At 40.6% G+C, this 15,278-nt stretch overlaps 1 protein-coding gene across 1 annotated transcript in view; it reads right to left on the reverse strand.

Moving 5' to 3' along the window:
- SYNE2 (spectrin repeat containing nuclear envelope protein 2) overlaps positions 1-15,278 on the reverse strand; it is a 277,882-nt gene that overhangs the window by 68,074 nt on the left and 194,530 nt on the right. Inside the window, exons 70-79 of the mRNA XM_054567455.1 lie at positions 14,008-14,129; positions 13,728-13,869; positions 11,568-11,699; positions 10,101-10,253; positions 9,768-9,977; positions 8,490-8,591; positions 7,275-7,394; positions 6,915-7,115; positions 5,430-5,603; positions 3,991-4,122 (exon numbers count right to left, since the gene is read on the reverse strand). Coding sequence (XP_054423430.1) covers positions 3,991-4,122; positions 5,430-5,603; positions 6,915-7,115; positions 7,275-7,394; positions 8,490-8,591; positions 9,768-9,977; positions 10,101-10,253; positions 11,568-11,699; positions 13,728-13,869; positions 14,008-14,129 — 1,488 coding nt within the window. The remainder of the gene's footprint in view (positions 1-3,990; positions 4,123-5,429; positions 5,604-6,914; positions 7,116-7,274; positions 7,395-8,489; positions 8,592-9,767; positions 9,978-10,100; positions 10,254-11,567; positions 11,700-13,727; positions 13,870-14,007; positions 14,130-15,278) is intronic.

Genomic DNA, 15,278 nt, shown 5'->3' on the forward strand with positions numbered 1-15,278 from the left:
CAGAACTGTGAGAAATAAAGTTGAATGGAAGTCTGACAATTACAGAATTAAAGAAACCACGTCCATCCAGACTGGGGGGTGGGGCAGGGGAGACATGGAAAGGGCTGGCCCCTCACCCACGTGTGGTGGATAAAAACTAGGGAGGGATATATTGGGAGCGAGGAGTCCCAGCCCCAAACCAGGAACCCCAGCCCAGGGTTCCAGTGCCAGGAAGATAAGTTACCACAACTTCTGGCTACGAACACCAGCAGGGATTGAGTCAGTGGAATAAACTGCTGGAGCCTCCAGCAGTTCCTCTTAAAGAACTCACACATGGACTCTCCTACTCAGACTCTCTTCCCTCTGAGCTCCAGCACCAGGGCAGCAGCTTGAAAGGCACCAGTAGTACACAGGGAGAAACTGAAGCGTCTGGCATCAAGGCGAGCAGAGGTCATTGTCCCTTTTCTAAACCCTCCCTCAACAAAGCCTGCAAGCTGGTGTCCTATCTGAGACTCCATCAACCTGGCTAACACTTTTTGACCTGCCTTGGAGATCCCTAGGAACTCCAGCCCCAGCCAGCTAGCCTCAGTGAGCCCCAGGACCTGCACTAGCAGCAGCCAGCCTAGATTCACCACTTGGCTTCACCAGGGAATCTCCAAGCCCAGAACAAGCCATCTCAGACTGTTTTATAGCTCAGGCAGGGTGGTCCCAGGCAACACACAGGTGGGGGCTGACCTTGGCCTGTACCACCTGGGAAACCCCAGGCCCAGCACACCCAGTGGACAGCTACAGACCACGTTGTAGCTCCACTACTCTGCCCCTGCCCAGCTGATCCTCTACGGAGGGCGGGGATTGGTAGTAACCCCTCCCATTGATCTGCCAGCAACAACCAAGGCTCAACTATAAGAGGCAGGTGTACTCAGCCCACATGAAGGGCGCGCATCGTGTACTCAAGCTTGGGTGATAGGGGAGGCTGTGCCACTGGACCCTAGAGGACACCTACTACATTAGGCCACACTACCAAGATACGGAGTCAAGGCAGCTCTACCTAATACATAGAAACAAACACAGGGAGGCTGCCAAAACAAGGAGACAGACAAACATGGCCTAAATGAAAGCACAGGTCAAAACTCCAGAAAAAGAGCTAAACGAAATGGAGATAAACAATCTATCAGATACAGAGTTCAAAACACTAATCATAAGGCTATTCAAGGAACTTAGTGAGGACCTCAGCAGCATAAAAACATCCCGGCAGAAATGAAGGCTACACTAACTGAAACAAAGAATGGTTTATAGGGAAACAATAGTAGAGTGGATGAAGCCAAGAACTGAATCAATGATTTGGAACATAAGGAAGAAAAAACAACCAATCAGAATGCCAAGAAGAAAAAAGAATCCAAAAAAAAATGAGGATACTATAAGTAGCCTCTGGGACAACTTCAGAAGTACCAACATTCAAATCATAGGGATGCCAGAAGGAGAAGAGAAAGCAAGAAACTGGAAATTTATTTTAAAAAATAATGAAAAGTATCTTCTCTAATTTGGTGAAAGAAAGAGACAGGCAAGTCCAGGAAGCCCAGAGAGTCCCAAACAACATAGATGCAAAGAGGCCCATTCTAAGACACATCATAATTAAAAGGCCAAAGGTTAAAGATAAAGAGAATCTTAAAAGCAGCAAGAGAAAAGAAGTTAATTACCTACAGGGGAATTCCCATAACAATGTCAGCTGATTTCTCAAAAGAAACTTTGCAGGATAGAAGGGGCTGGCAAGAAATAATCAAAGTCATGAAAAGTGGGGACCTACAGCCAAGATTGCTCTACCCGGCAAAGCTATCAGGTAGAATCGAAGGGCAGATAAAGAGCTTTCCAGACAAGAAAAAACTAAAGGAGTTCATCAACTCCTTTAATCGAACCGTGATTATATGAAATGTTAAAGGGACTTATTTAAGAAAAAGATCAAAATTATGAATAATAAAATGGCAAAAAATAAAAATCTATCAACAATTGAATCTAAAAAAACACACTAAGCAAACAAGAACAGAGACAGAATCATGGATACAGAGAGTGTTTTGATGGGTGTCAGATGCAAGGGCATGCAGAGGAATGAGTAATGAGGTCGGGGGATTAAGAAGCACAAGTAGGTAGTTACAGAATAGCCATGGGGGTGTTAAGTACAATATAGGACATGGAGCAGCCAAAGAACTTTCATACATGACACATGGACTTGAACTGCGGTGGGGGAACTGCCTGAGGGAGTGGAGGGTGCTGGGTGGAGAAGGGGCAAAGCGGGAAAAATCAGGACAGCTGTAACAGCATAATCAATAAAATATAATTAAAAAATAAAATTTAATCCTTAAAAATATATTACAATCAAAACAGACCTTTTGCTATTTTCCAGTTAACTTAAGCCTTTTTAAAATTTTTCAAAAATTCTACTTCCAATGTCCTTCCCTTCACTCCCATTTGTGACCCCCCTGCCCGCTGCCCCAGCCTGTGGGCTAGAACAAAAATGTCCAACACTCGTTTAAAAGAAAAAAGGTTCTAATTTTCTAAGCCTTCTGTATGAGACACTCAAATCTTCAGAGCATCTCTGAGGAATTTTAAGTTCCCTATTTGATAAATGGACTCAGACTGCACTGGTCACTCAGCCCACGAGGTTCCAAGCAAGCATCTGAACACAGGCTTGTTTTGACTCCAAAGGCCACGCATCGGACACCCATGCTCACGTCCCACAGACGTCCACTGACCAAGATGCAGACCCCAGCCTGATGCACGAGACGGAGGCCGACCTTAAGAAGCCTGTACGTGAAATGGCTTGACGAGATATCTGACTTTTTTTAGTCTGGCAAATTTATTTAAATGTCTTACAACAATGATTTCATTTCCACAGAATCTCAGGTTACATTTTAAGGGATAGAGTCACTTTTGGGGAAATAATCAGGCTTTTATTAGTTTGGCTTATATTAACTGTTTCTTCATATAATGAGGTTTAAATTGGTATCTGTTTTCAATTGCATTCTTTCAGCTGTTCAGATGGAAACTTGTGTATCCGTAGGCTAACAAAGCATTAAAACAGCAGCTTCCCAGAGGACTGAGATTCACCTCAGAGTCAGCCTCAATAAAATAAGATGGCAAAGACAGCCGCTGCAGCTTCCTTGGTATTTAGAGACCATAGCTACAGGGCTCCAGCCTCAGGAAAATGTTGCACATAGGAGCCCGCATGCCTCGGAGAATGGCAGGGTCCTGCCAAGTATTTCATGCTTTCGTTTCCCATCCGGTCTATTCAGGCAACAAACCTGCTTCTGATGTTTTAAAGTTGATGTTTGATCACTACCTCTAGCTGCACAATTTAGGTTTTTATTATTTATATTATAAAGTTAAAGCCTGAGAAGATTTAAACTCATTTTTATCTTGGCCATATTCTCAATGCTGCTCAAAAATCATTTTAAGGTTTTATCTTTTCTGTGGCATTGAAATCTGAGACACAGAGACTTTGATCATAGTACTAACAGTTACAAGAAAATTTTTAGTTTAAAGTCTTTTTATGATGCTTGTTGCAGGTGACAGATTATGGTCTGGATCATAGGTTATGTCCAATCAGAGCTTTGCTGTTTTAATAAAACTAAATATATGTTTAGAAGCTCAGAGTTTACATATTCCTTTCCATATGTTAGCTCATTTCCACAACCACTCACACCCACCATTTGAGACAGGTGGGAGAACCATATTATCTATATTCTACAGGTAAGTGAGAGCCCACGGTCCTCAGGGCTCAGACCACGGTCCTCAGCCCCAAGCCGAACATGTGGCTATGCTGAGGAGCTCACAGTCAAACCTACAGTGTCCCCGAATATGTCTGACAGTGATTTGTGTGATGAACAGTATTTGAACTCAATTCAAATCATTCACCTTCAAATTCAGGCAATTTAGTAAACATACATGCACACACACACACACACACACACAGTGCTATTGACCACGTCTTTGACAGCTTTAATGGAAGCAAAATACCTGGTAAAATGAAATCCTTTCCACTAATCTCTCTTCTGTCTCTTCCACCAAACTCACAGAAGGCAATGTAGATACAAGAATTTCCAAGTCCTTCTCAAGAGAGACATAGTTTTCATCAAATTCTTCCCATTTCTAGAGAATGAAGAGCATAAAACCAATAGGAGCTCTCTTAATTAACTCCAGACAATGACAAAATTAATCCTAAAAATAAAAATGAACTCTGAGACGGAATTCAAAAATAAAGCACAGATTCTATGGGTTTCTGGGAGATATAACCCATTCTAGTAAGAGCTCAGTGTCTAATGGAAAATCATTCCACTGCTTTTGTGGAGAAGGTTTTTAAAACTCCAGTTGGCATTAGTGTTTTATGTTTGTCTCATCAAATTGAGTAGGGATGAAAATGATTAAGTTAAAAAGAGGTATTCTTAGCATACACCTCAGCAGAGGCTTTAGATCCATTAGAGAGCCTCTCTTAATTGGAAAGGCAAAGGGCTAACTTTGAAAGCCTTTCTCCACAGAAGGTCCCATGAGGCTGCCTCCTCCCTCCCTGCTCCAATCCCCAGTCCATGGGCCATTACCCTGAGGTGCTTAAAGCATAACTTCACTGCCTGAGGTGGTGGGCTTTCGCTTCACCAGGAGAGTAGTATTGCCTTAGCTTCAATCTCGCCTTGTCTTACTCTCTCCGTTTCTACAGAAGCCCACCTCTAGGGTCTCAGCACTCTAGGGAGCCAATGTATGGACACTAAATTTTACCAAGAGAATTAGCAACGTAGGAAAAACAACCACCTTGCTAATTCTCACATCTATTGAAATAGTGGGTCACCTGGCTGGGACCATGAAGTCTTATTGTTGATACCATGAAATATTACTATAAAATCCATTTGACACAAAAACTAGAAAATTTTAGTAGCATAAAAATAACACCATATCATATTACATTATGAAGCTGATTATTTCCTTACTTTTTGTTTATTCCCTTTACAGGCTAACATCTGCTGCATTTAAAAAGTTAAAGGGGAAAATCGTAAAATCGAGGAAAAGCTTTAGGCAAGCTTAAATTTTTTCTTGGAACTGGGACAAAATTGTCCATGAAGCCACTTTCGTGACTCAAAGAACGTCTGGGTCTGTCCCTTTCAGGAAGTATAGTTTCTGAACCAGACACTATTTCATCCAAATGATCTCATTCAAGATCTCAGTGTGCTTTTCAATTTTGTTTATGTGCACTACACAAACCTAGAAGGTAGAAAGATGCTGTGCCATCCCTAATTTACATATAAGGAACCTCAGCTAGTATTTCATTCAGGGAGTAGGACCCTTGTGGTTATTTCCCATTTTATTACTGCTGACTGACATCTTGATATTTGTTTTCGACACTTGAAGGTGGTGGTTGAGAACATGAAATTCTCAGCTTAAGCATGAAGTTTATGTAACCCAAATACCTGCAACAAACTCTGCAGCTTTATTCCACATTGGTGTGACCTTTCTTCTAGTAATTTAACTTCTTTTACTTGTTCTGCCCAAAATGTCTCTTTCTTTTGCAATAAAGAAGGAAGCATTTTGCTGGAGTATGTTTGGATTAACAGCATGTCAGCAACAAGCTTCTGGAAAAAAAGCTGTAAAATGGAGGGGGTTTTAATATTTATTTTGGCATTGTGAAAACCTTAAAAACCACGTTTTTTATGGCTATAGTTGCTTTTTTACATCCAAAATCCCAGGAAAGTCACAAAGTCAAACACATGAGAAAATAAAAAATCGACTATGTATCCCTTAGTCTTTAAATACTAATGACATTTTTAACAGATCATAAAGAAAAATCATCTTAAGTAGTATTTTCCATAAAACAGTCCATGTTAAAGAGCAAACATTAATTAGTTAATTTCAATTTCCAGTGAGATCTTCCTTAAATCAGTTATTCTAAGGTTAAGGAAACATTACAAAAAGGTAGATAATGATGTGGCTGAGTAATTTCCAGACAAAAAGTAGGACAGATAGATGTCTTAATCCAAGGGGCCCACATATTCAATAGCTGGGGGTTCCTAATCTCTGACTCTTAACTTCTTTTCAATAAAATGCTCAATAAAGGGAATTTGTTGATGGGCTCTTCCGGAGTGCTGGTACATAGAAGCTCCCAGAATGGCACTTCAAAAGCCTTTAAACGGGAGTGTGTTCCTTCATAAGGTTCTTCTCCATTTCCACCAGTCACCCTCCTTAATAGTTTGGAGGAAGCTCAATGTGGATCCCTTCCCTGATTCCTGGTAAAGGACATATGGAGGGTTTATAAAGCAGCTAGCACAGCGCCCGTCAATTGCTATTTTCTCCTCTTCCCCTCCATCCTTTATACATACTTACCTTCAAATTTCTTAGGCGAAGGCCTACTTAACAAAGGCCTGGACTTAAGCTTGTTGCAGATAGGAACTATATCTTACCCAGTTTTTATTATTAGCACTTAAATCACTGCAAATCTTCTGTTGGTGATCATGAGGTTTTTATTTAATGAAATGAATGGAAAACCAAAGGGTTTGTTGGTACATTACTTTACATATGCATTTATATATTTAAATAGATACTTCTTTTGATCTCAGTTCTCAGGAAGCCTTTGCTAACCCCCCAAATTAAGTTTCCCCGTTAAATGTTCTCAAAGCATGTACCCCAATTTTAATTTTAAATCTGTTGAATGACTCCTTGATAAATGTCTTCTCAATCAACTGAAAGCTCCACAAATGTAAGGAACTGCATCTGCTTTCCCTCACCATCATATTCTTAAGAGCCTGGAAGGGTTACTTATACTCGGTAAGCATTCTAGTAGATGCTTGTTAAAAGAATGAGTAAATGATGTACAGTTAACCAAGGAAGAAAATGGATGCTCCCTGCTCATACTCAGAGAACTTCATTTACGAAACTGTGATCCAACCCATGTGTCTTACCTTGTGATTTTGTAGTTGGGCCTGTAAGGCAACTTTACTTTTGGTTTGTTGTAGGTGATCATGAGCAAGCTTTTCCTTTCCAATATTAACCAGTTCCTCCAAGCCTTGCAACAATGCATCCTGCCGGCTCTCGGTGCTGAAAGGGCTGCTGAGTTCTGCGTACCTGGCCCTCAGGATACTCCACATACTGTCAAGCACATCCTGAAAAGAGCAAGCAGAGGTGCCCAAACAATTTCATCCAGCCACAAAGATATTCCAAGTGAAGAACAAATCTAAACTCCACAGTGGGAGAAAAAAGCTCTTACTCCTTGTAAGTAATCATAATTACTCACTGTTTGAATGTGTTCTGCTCAGACATACCTCTAATTTGTAAACCTCTTGGAGTAAAGGACAAGGTAAGTGAAGCCTCTCCCCTTCAGCTCCGAGTTTTGCTACTCGGCTTTCAGAGTTCTGCAGGTCCACTATATAGGCATCAGCTTTCTAAAGAGAATGCACAGCAGTAACACACTTTAAATAAGTTAGAGAAATATATGTATTCATTTGAAAATTAATCAGTAAAGAATTAAGGGAAAACAAAGTCCTACTTTCTCTCCCTCAGCTCCAGCTCTCCCCAAAGATCCCCAGTTGACCGTCTGTTCCTAATGCGTTCTAATCACATACCAGTAGGGGTACAAGTCTTTAAACTCACTGAATTGCACACCTCACTTACCAGATGCTCAGCATCTCCTCAAATCAGTACAAATATTAACTACCTCCTTTTAAACAGACACATGGCTTCCCTGGCTGGGGTGGCTCAGTGGCTTGAGTGCTGGCCTGTGAAGCAAGGGGTCGCCAGTTCTATTCCGAGACAGGGCACATGCCTGGGTTGCAGGCCAGGTCCCCAGTAGGGGGTGTGCGAGAGGTAATCACACAGTGGTGTTTCCCTCCCGCATTCTCCCTCCTTTCCCTACTCTCTAAAAATAAATAAATAAATTCTTAAAAGAAAAGAAGCATGGTTTGCCATTGTTAGGATGCTCACTAAGTTTGTAAGAGTCTGCTCTTGATGGACTTGTGGGCCCTTTAGTTTTTAATTCAAGCAGTGCTGCCTGGTCCATCCTTGAATATTTATATACACATTTATCTCTGTGCACTTATTTCCTCCAGATAAACATATTCTAGCACTGAGAGCAGTGTCTGAACAGAGCAAATCCTCAAATAATACTTGCTGAATAAATAAATGAAATAAAACTGTTTTTGAATGGAAGCGAATTTATGCTGAAAATTTGGACACAGTCTAACCAAATGATCCCCAATTGGCACTCCTACTAAGAGGGTGAGGATGCATTTCCCATTGCACAAACTTAAAATTTTGTTCAGGTGACAGGTGACAATGGTCTTTTGCTGTTTTGATTTACACTTAATAAAGTACTACGTAAGAGATGGTTCTAAAGATCAAGAAGAATATTTTCATTTTTATGCATTTATTTACTTAAGCCTTGCCATTGCTCACAAAGGGAAGTGGTTCAGAAACACAGCTTAAACAGAAGACTCTTTGGTCCAAGGTTGGGTCAGTTTCAATTATTTTGACTTGATTACCTGAAGCTGTTCATCAATACTCTGGCCACTAATTTCATTCAAAGACTGTTGTAAAGATGTTTTATTCTTGATAAGTTGATCATATAATCGCTTTATTTCATTCTGTATAAAACGATAAATGCCAGGAACAGTGAGAATTTTATTTAGGCCTTCAATACCTTTTTTAAGAACAAATTTAGTTGTCCTTTAATTTTTGCGCTATCAGACATTTCAAACACATGCTTGCCTGGAGAAATCCCTGCATCACCATGATCCAGATTTAACAATTACTGATTCGTGCCTGTTCATTGCGCATCTACACTCTCTGGAGCTTTCTTGACTGTACATAACCTCCCTTCCCTCAGATAATTTTGAAGCAAATCCCAGATAGCACAGAATTTCATCAGAACAAGTTTTAGTATATATCTCTAAAAGATAAAAGTTTCTCCTTTAAAAACAGCACAAGTCAATAATAATTCCTTAGTAATATTAACAGCCCAGACAGCGTTCACATTTCTCCAATTGCCTATAATGGTTTTTTTTTAATTTGTTTACATTGGGATCGAAATGAAATCCAACAAATTGCAATGGATTAGAAGGTGTCCTAAATCTCCTGAAATCTGCAGGCTCCCCACCCATCTCTCTTTGCTGTTTCTTGGATTTTGCAAGAGCGGTGAAAAAATGGGTTGTTTATTCTGCACAGCCTCCCACTGCCTGGATTTGGCTGGCTGCACTCCCACTGTGCCGCTTACCATATTCTTCTCCCCCGTGTCTATTTTACTTAAGTTCTAGAGGCTTTATCAGATTCAGGTTTGATTTTATGGGCAAGACTCCTTCACAAGCGGTGATGTATTTCATCTTGTTTCATTAGACAATTTTAGTAGCTTCCTAACTAGTCTACCTGCCCCAAGTCTCTCCTCCAGTCCCCCTCAGAGAATTGCCAGGTGAGTCTCCCCAAACATACATGAACTGGCATTTCTTTGTTCAAAAACTTTAATGGCTCCCTCTTACCTAGAAATCCTCCCATACGACATTCATGGAGTGGCTGAATGCAATACAGGAAAGAAAAAGTACTTTAGCTTAACATAAAAAATTCATACTCAAGACTTTGGAAAGGTCCTGACTTTGAAATGGTCTCCAGCCATGAGCAGCAGAATTAAAAGACCTTCCTAGAAAGAAAGCCTCATCGCTTTTCTTAGCAATTCCTATTCACAAATGACACCAGGAATAGAAATTAACAGAAATGAGGGGTTCACGTGGTGACCTAAAATAGTGCCAACGTTGGCCGAGCGCCTGTACCTGGTAACTGCGGTTATAATCGAGGCCAGCTTTCAAGGACTTGCTTCTGGACGCAGCAGTAGCCTGTGTGTGCTCCAGGTAAACTTGCAGGTTATCAAAACATTCAGGGAACAAGCTTGCCTTCCTGCCAGGCCAAGTCATGGCTTTCAAAAGATCATTCTTCTTGTCACTCATAGCTAAGTAAAGTTTTTTCAGCTCAAGAGCAAGTGCCTACAGAGTAGAGAGACAGGAAGATAGTGAATGAGCCCTGAGCTTCAGAGGCTTCAGCTCTGGCTTAAATCGTGGGCTGACCGCAGAAATGGCCAGCACATGGGCTTGTTGGAAGTTCCCTACCTCGTAGTACACCTGCTGAGCACACACATCCTCTCTGAAGAGCCCGGGTGTCTGCAGCATCTCCTCTACACTGCCAAGGAGCTGGCTGAGGGTCAGAAATAGTTCAAATAGTTTTTTATCCAAGTGTGTGTATGTTTCTTCTGTCATGTTTTCCTGAATCAAGAGAAAAGAAAAAATAAAAATCATTAGGATTCCTTGCCTTCCTCTGCCTACATTTTCCCTGGTTTCTCTTATGGTTTATAATGTTATACTTTTTTTTTTTAAACATAATTAATCATTTCAAACACATTGAGTTTAAGCAACTCAGTGTTAGGTAGGGAGCTGACTACTGAATGGTACTGAAAGGTAAATCACAAGATGAAGGACTTGGTTAGTAGGACTATAAGGTGGGGGTGTGGTCCCAGAAAAATACCATTCTTCTGCCTCCTGCTCCCACCTCCACATTTTATTGTAGGAGAAAGTAGGTTAAAGAAATCAAGTAAGCCTGGAGAGAGGAAAGAGTCAAGAAAGTTGTTGAAGAGGGTTAATTAAAAAGAGGTATAATATCTCAAAGATAAGGACGGTACAGCATGGTGACTATAATTAACAATACTGTATTGCATATTTGAAAGTTGCTAAGAGAGTAGATCTTAAAAGTTCTCATCACAAGAAACTATGTTTGGTGATGGATGTTAATTAGGCTTATCGTAGTCAGGATTTCACAATATATTACTAATAATTGAATCATTGTCAGACACCTGAAATTAATGCAATGTTCTATGTCAATACATCTCAATTTTAAAAAGACAGGGATGGGCTGTGAAGCAAGGGGGAGTTAGGAGTGTCATTTATGGGCTGATTGTAAGAATTAAAGCCACACTTAGATGAAGAACTCCATGGGTGTCCCTGAGGGTGTGCGGTTATGCTCTGGCAGGTGTAAGAGCCACAGTCCGTTTTAGCACAAGCTGTTGGAACCACCTCTTTTTCTTTGCCCACGATCATCTTGAATTCTTGACCAGTTATAAGTGATTTAGGAACATGCTAAAGCTAGTAACCACCACAATCTGGGCTCTGTTTTTTACTGACTTCTCTCATGGGTACCTAACAATATCCAGCACACGTTTCAGCGTTCAGCTTACCCAGACAGCTCACTCAGGCGAGGCTGGACACCTTGCCAATCCTCCCTCTCTCCCTCCTCACCCTTCCGATCCCAGGGCACCACCGCAGGCGGTGCCGACCAATCGTGACCCTTGTTCCTGTTACTCCTGGACTCAGGTTCAGAAGCCTTGGCACTTGGTGCTCTAGGCAGCCACTACTAAATTTATCAAAGTTGGCAAGAGAAAGAAATTCTATTTGCAATTCTAAGACCCATTCCATTATGCGTTCTATTACTTCTCTGTAAAGAAAACTATCACCAATTTACAATATCATTTCTCCCTTCTTTTTTTGTTCTTGCTGTGAGGAAAATGGATAATGCATAGCTACTACCTGTGTCTGAAGATGATTTGCCTCTTGACGCAGGTCTTCAAGTTGGGTGGTATACGTTTTCAGTTCTTCAGTTGTTGGGTATCTAAAGTTATACACACTGACACTGGGTAGAAAACTCTTATCTGTGGCCACCTATTTTTAAGAGAGAAAATGTTATTAGAGACCATTTCAGATCTTGCTGGTATTAATTTAAAAAAAGCAAAAAAGGCCTTAGCATTAGCATGCTATCTTCCACGTTAACTTCTTGGTTTATAAGAAAAAAATAATTAAATTTTAAATATCTTGGACAGCTGGAAAAGTCATGACAGTCTTTACTTAAAACCCTTGAGGGTCCATTTAGATAGCAAAACAAGGGGGGAAACATAATTTGAAAAACAGAGTAAAATCACCAATCTTTCAATTTAGTAGCAATGTTATCCATGTTACCAGGTTAGCTCTTCCCATTTATTAGTAAACTCCTGGTATATAGACAACGCTTAGGGTAAAATACAGTCACTTCTGGGACATATATGCATCTTGATTTTGTTACTGAAAAGCTATATAAGTATTGAAAATGAGCCCTGACTTCAGAAGGGAGAATGATTCAGGGTTAATTTCTTTCTTGGAAACTGACATAAAAAGAAACAGGGTGGGGTGACAGGTGACAATGTCTGGCCAAAGTACTGATGGTGTCCTACCCTTGGAAAGAGACAAGACACATGTTACAGGGAGTACAACAGGGGAGATCAAGACTAAAGCCCTACCAAGGAGTTTGATTCAACTGTAATTGGTCAATTAAGGTCCTCTGCAGAATAGAATAGAACTGGAAAGTTCCTTCAAGATGGGGGAACTGGGAAATTTTTGTTAACCTTTGCCTGGGGAGTTTGAGTGCCATGTTGAAGGCAGAAGCTTGATTGCTGTGAGCAACAATGTTATCCCGCTCATAGGCTCCCCATTTAGAGAGAAATCCAGCAGTTGTTGGCAGAGCATGAATAGACCAGTAATGGCAATGCTAAGGTGTGTTGGTGGAATACCAACTGACAGGTACCATTGGCACAGGGGCCGGCACGCTGCAGATTCCAAATAATCTTTTGATGAATGAATGACACTCATATAGCACTGTATCATTTTTCATAGCGTTTTCCACATATATTATGCACTCCTTTTGTAGATGTAAGAAACGTCCAAACCTGTAGAGAATTTTTGAGCTTATTTGAAATAAACTGACAACAACTGGAGAGAAGCAAAATCTCACTAGATTGAGAAAATGTTCTAGAGAATGGCAGTTTTACAGCTTATTTTATAGATTAGACTCAAAGGAGGAGCTCTAAGTGGGGAGGGTTAATGATTTTCATTGGTGGTAGATTAGGGAGGATGGAGAAAGCAAAGTGGGGAATTCTTTGAGATTGAATACAAAGCAAAACAGAGTCACATACTTCTGTTACACTGATGGATACAGCATAGTTAACAATTAACATTTACAACACAGAGATGGTATGCAGGGAACAAGATAACAATGAGGGGCTCTATGGTCTGGTGCTCTGGTATGTGGGTGTCACCTGAGGGGTCTGGAAAAGGAGACTGACATTCATATCTTAAATGCGAAACGACAGTAGACAGCCTCATTTAAGGTAAAGATTGACCTTTGTCAAGGAAGCTACAGGCCCAGGACTCTACTCCCTGTCATGATCTGCTTTTCGTTAGCAATTTTTATGTTCAGATCATCTTATACAGTTACTTTTGGTCTCTGAGTTTGTAAGGCCTGTCATGTTGGCCTCCTCTGAGCTTGTCAGGTTTAGTTTGTGGCTCCCTTTTCACCCACACTGTATCCATTCAATATACAGTAAATGAGACTTCATGATGTTCCAGGTGTGGTGCCAGCCATTCAAATATGAACTGGGCAGACACAATCTTTCTTCTCATACCATATAATGGGCAATACAGACAATAAACAGGCACCAGTAGAGTGAGAGCTTTGATCAGGGAGTTCCAGGGTGCTACAGAAGCACAAAGGGGTGGGGGCCTGCAGGGAAGGCCTATTTCTAGGAGGCTGGGAAAAGGTCAGCCAAGTGAAAAACCCACTTTGAATCTTGGCCTTCTGAAAATAAATGGCTTCATGATACAGAACATACATGTGTATTTAATGAATGCTTGTGGGACTTTCCAAGGTAACTCACTGACCTGAGGCTCCACAAGCTGAGGGAGAGGTAGCCTTACTTTTGAAGAGAGTTCATGATGTAAGTACTGCCACTTATCTCCATTTTGGCCGTGGTTTGGCAAGCCCGAGTCTGGAGCATCATTTGCAGAGCTAGATGCCTCACTGCTTTCAAGAAAAAACAAAAGGTGCAAAGAATAATCAACATACAAAAATTTTATTACCTTCAAACAATGTTTTGTAAGAAACACTCTTAATTCTCCCAACCATCAAACTACTGGATGTCCAACTCTTAAACTACTTTACCTCAAAGACGATTTCTGAGCTGTATCTTTATCATGTTGGCAATATTCGGGCCACATTGTCTTAGCATTAAATTCTATGAATTTGATTAAATCTTTCTGTTCCATTGGTTTCAGCTCCAGTACCTATGATTGAATAAGATTGAAATGGTCCAATCAATCAAGGCTTCAAGGTTTTCAGTTACTACCCAAGGGTTTCTTCCGTTGAGATAATCTGATTTTGAACCGCTAAGTAAATCATTATTTACTGTTTCTCTTTTTTGCTTGCTTGTTCTCATTAACTTTTATTTTTCAAAAACCTATTTAAAATACTTCACATAACAAATGTTATTTGCATATGAAGTCTGTCCAGAAGGCATCCCACCATGTAATATGAAAAATAGAGACATTCAGTGAAGAGACGTAAGAAACACTGTACAGAGGACAATGCCACCTCAGTCCCCTTCAAAGTTATGACATTCTTGAGGAAAACTGGTTTATTGGCAGCAGTTTGAATCAAGTCATTAGAAACTACAGCATAATGATTCTTCTGCTCTGGTAGCAGGAGCCACAGAATGAATTTTGCCATGACACGTTTCGTACCAAGATCCTGCATTAAAATCTCAGACACAGTAGTTTTTGGAATCCACAGATTAGCTTCTAGTTCTCACACTGTCAGTTGCTGATCTTTGTTGACTACTGACCATACACATTCCACGTTCTCAGATGTTCTGATTATTGCAGGCCTACAGAGTACAGATCACTTTCAACATATTCTTGACCATCTTTCAAGCGTATGTGCTACACTTTATTTGGTGCTGCACTCATTGCATCATCCCTGAAAGCCTTCTGAGTCACCCGAATAGTTCCCATGGAGGAATGCTCAAGTTTAACACAAAATTTGATGCAGATTTGTGCTCTAATTGCTCAGCCATTTTGAATGTGATGGCCACACAGTACACATGCTCACTCAACGGTGTCTACTGCCCCCACTGACTAGTACAGTGAAGTTATCATTGTTCATGCATGCACATCCCAGTCCACTCTCCTTGGCTAGCAGGTTACAGCTCATAAACCATTCTTATTATATTAACAATGGCTGGACTTTTTCTGGACAGACCTTTGTGGTTGTGAATCACACATGGAAAATCACCAAAAGTATACTAACACATTTTGATGCAGGGAAAGAGATGTTGCAATGACATAGCTAAGTTCACCAGAGGACATATGCTTAATTTGATATAAGATGCAAGTTAATAAAGTAGCAAAGTTAGAGTGTCCCCAACTGTGGCATAT

Source organism: Pteronotus mesoamericanus, unplaced genomic scaffold (assembly GCF_021234165.1).
Source record: "Pteronotus mesoamericanus isolate MK-2021 breed Mesoamerican mustached bat unplaced genomic scaffold, CSHL_Meso_final contig_182, whole genome shotgun sequence".
NCBI lineage: Eukaryota > Metazoa > Chordata > Mammalia > Chiroptera > Mormoopidae > Pteronotus > Pteronotus mesoamericanus.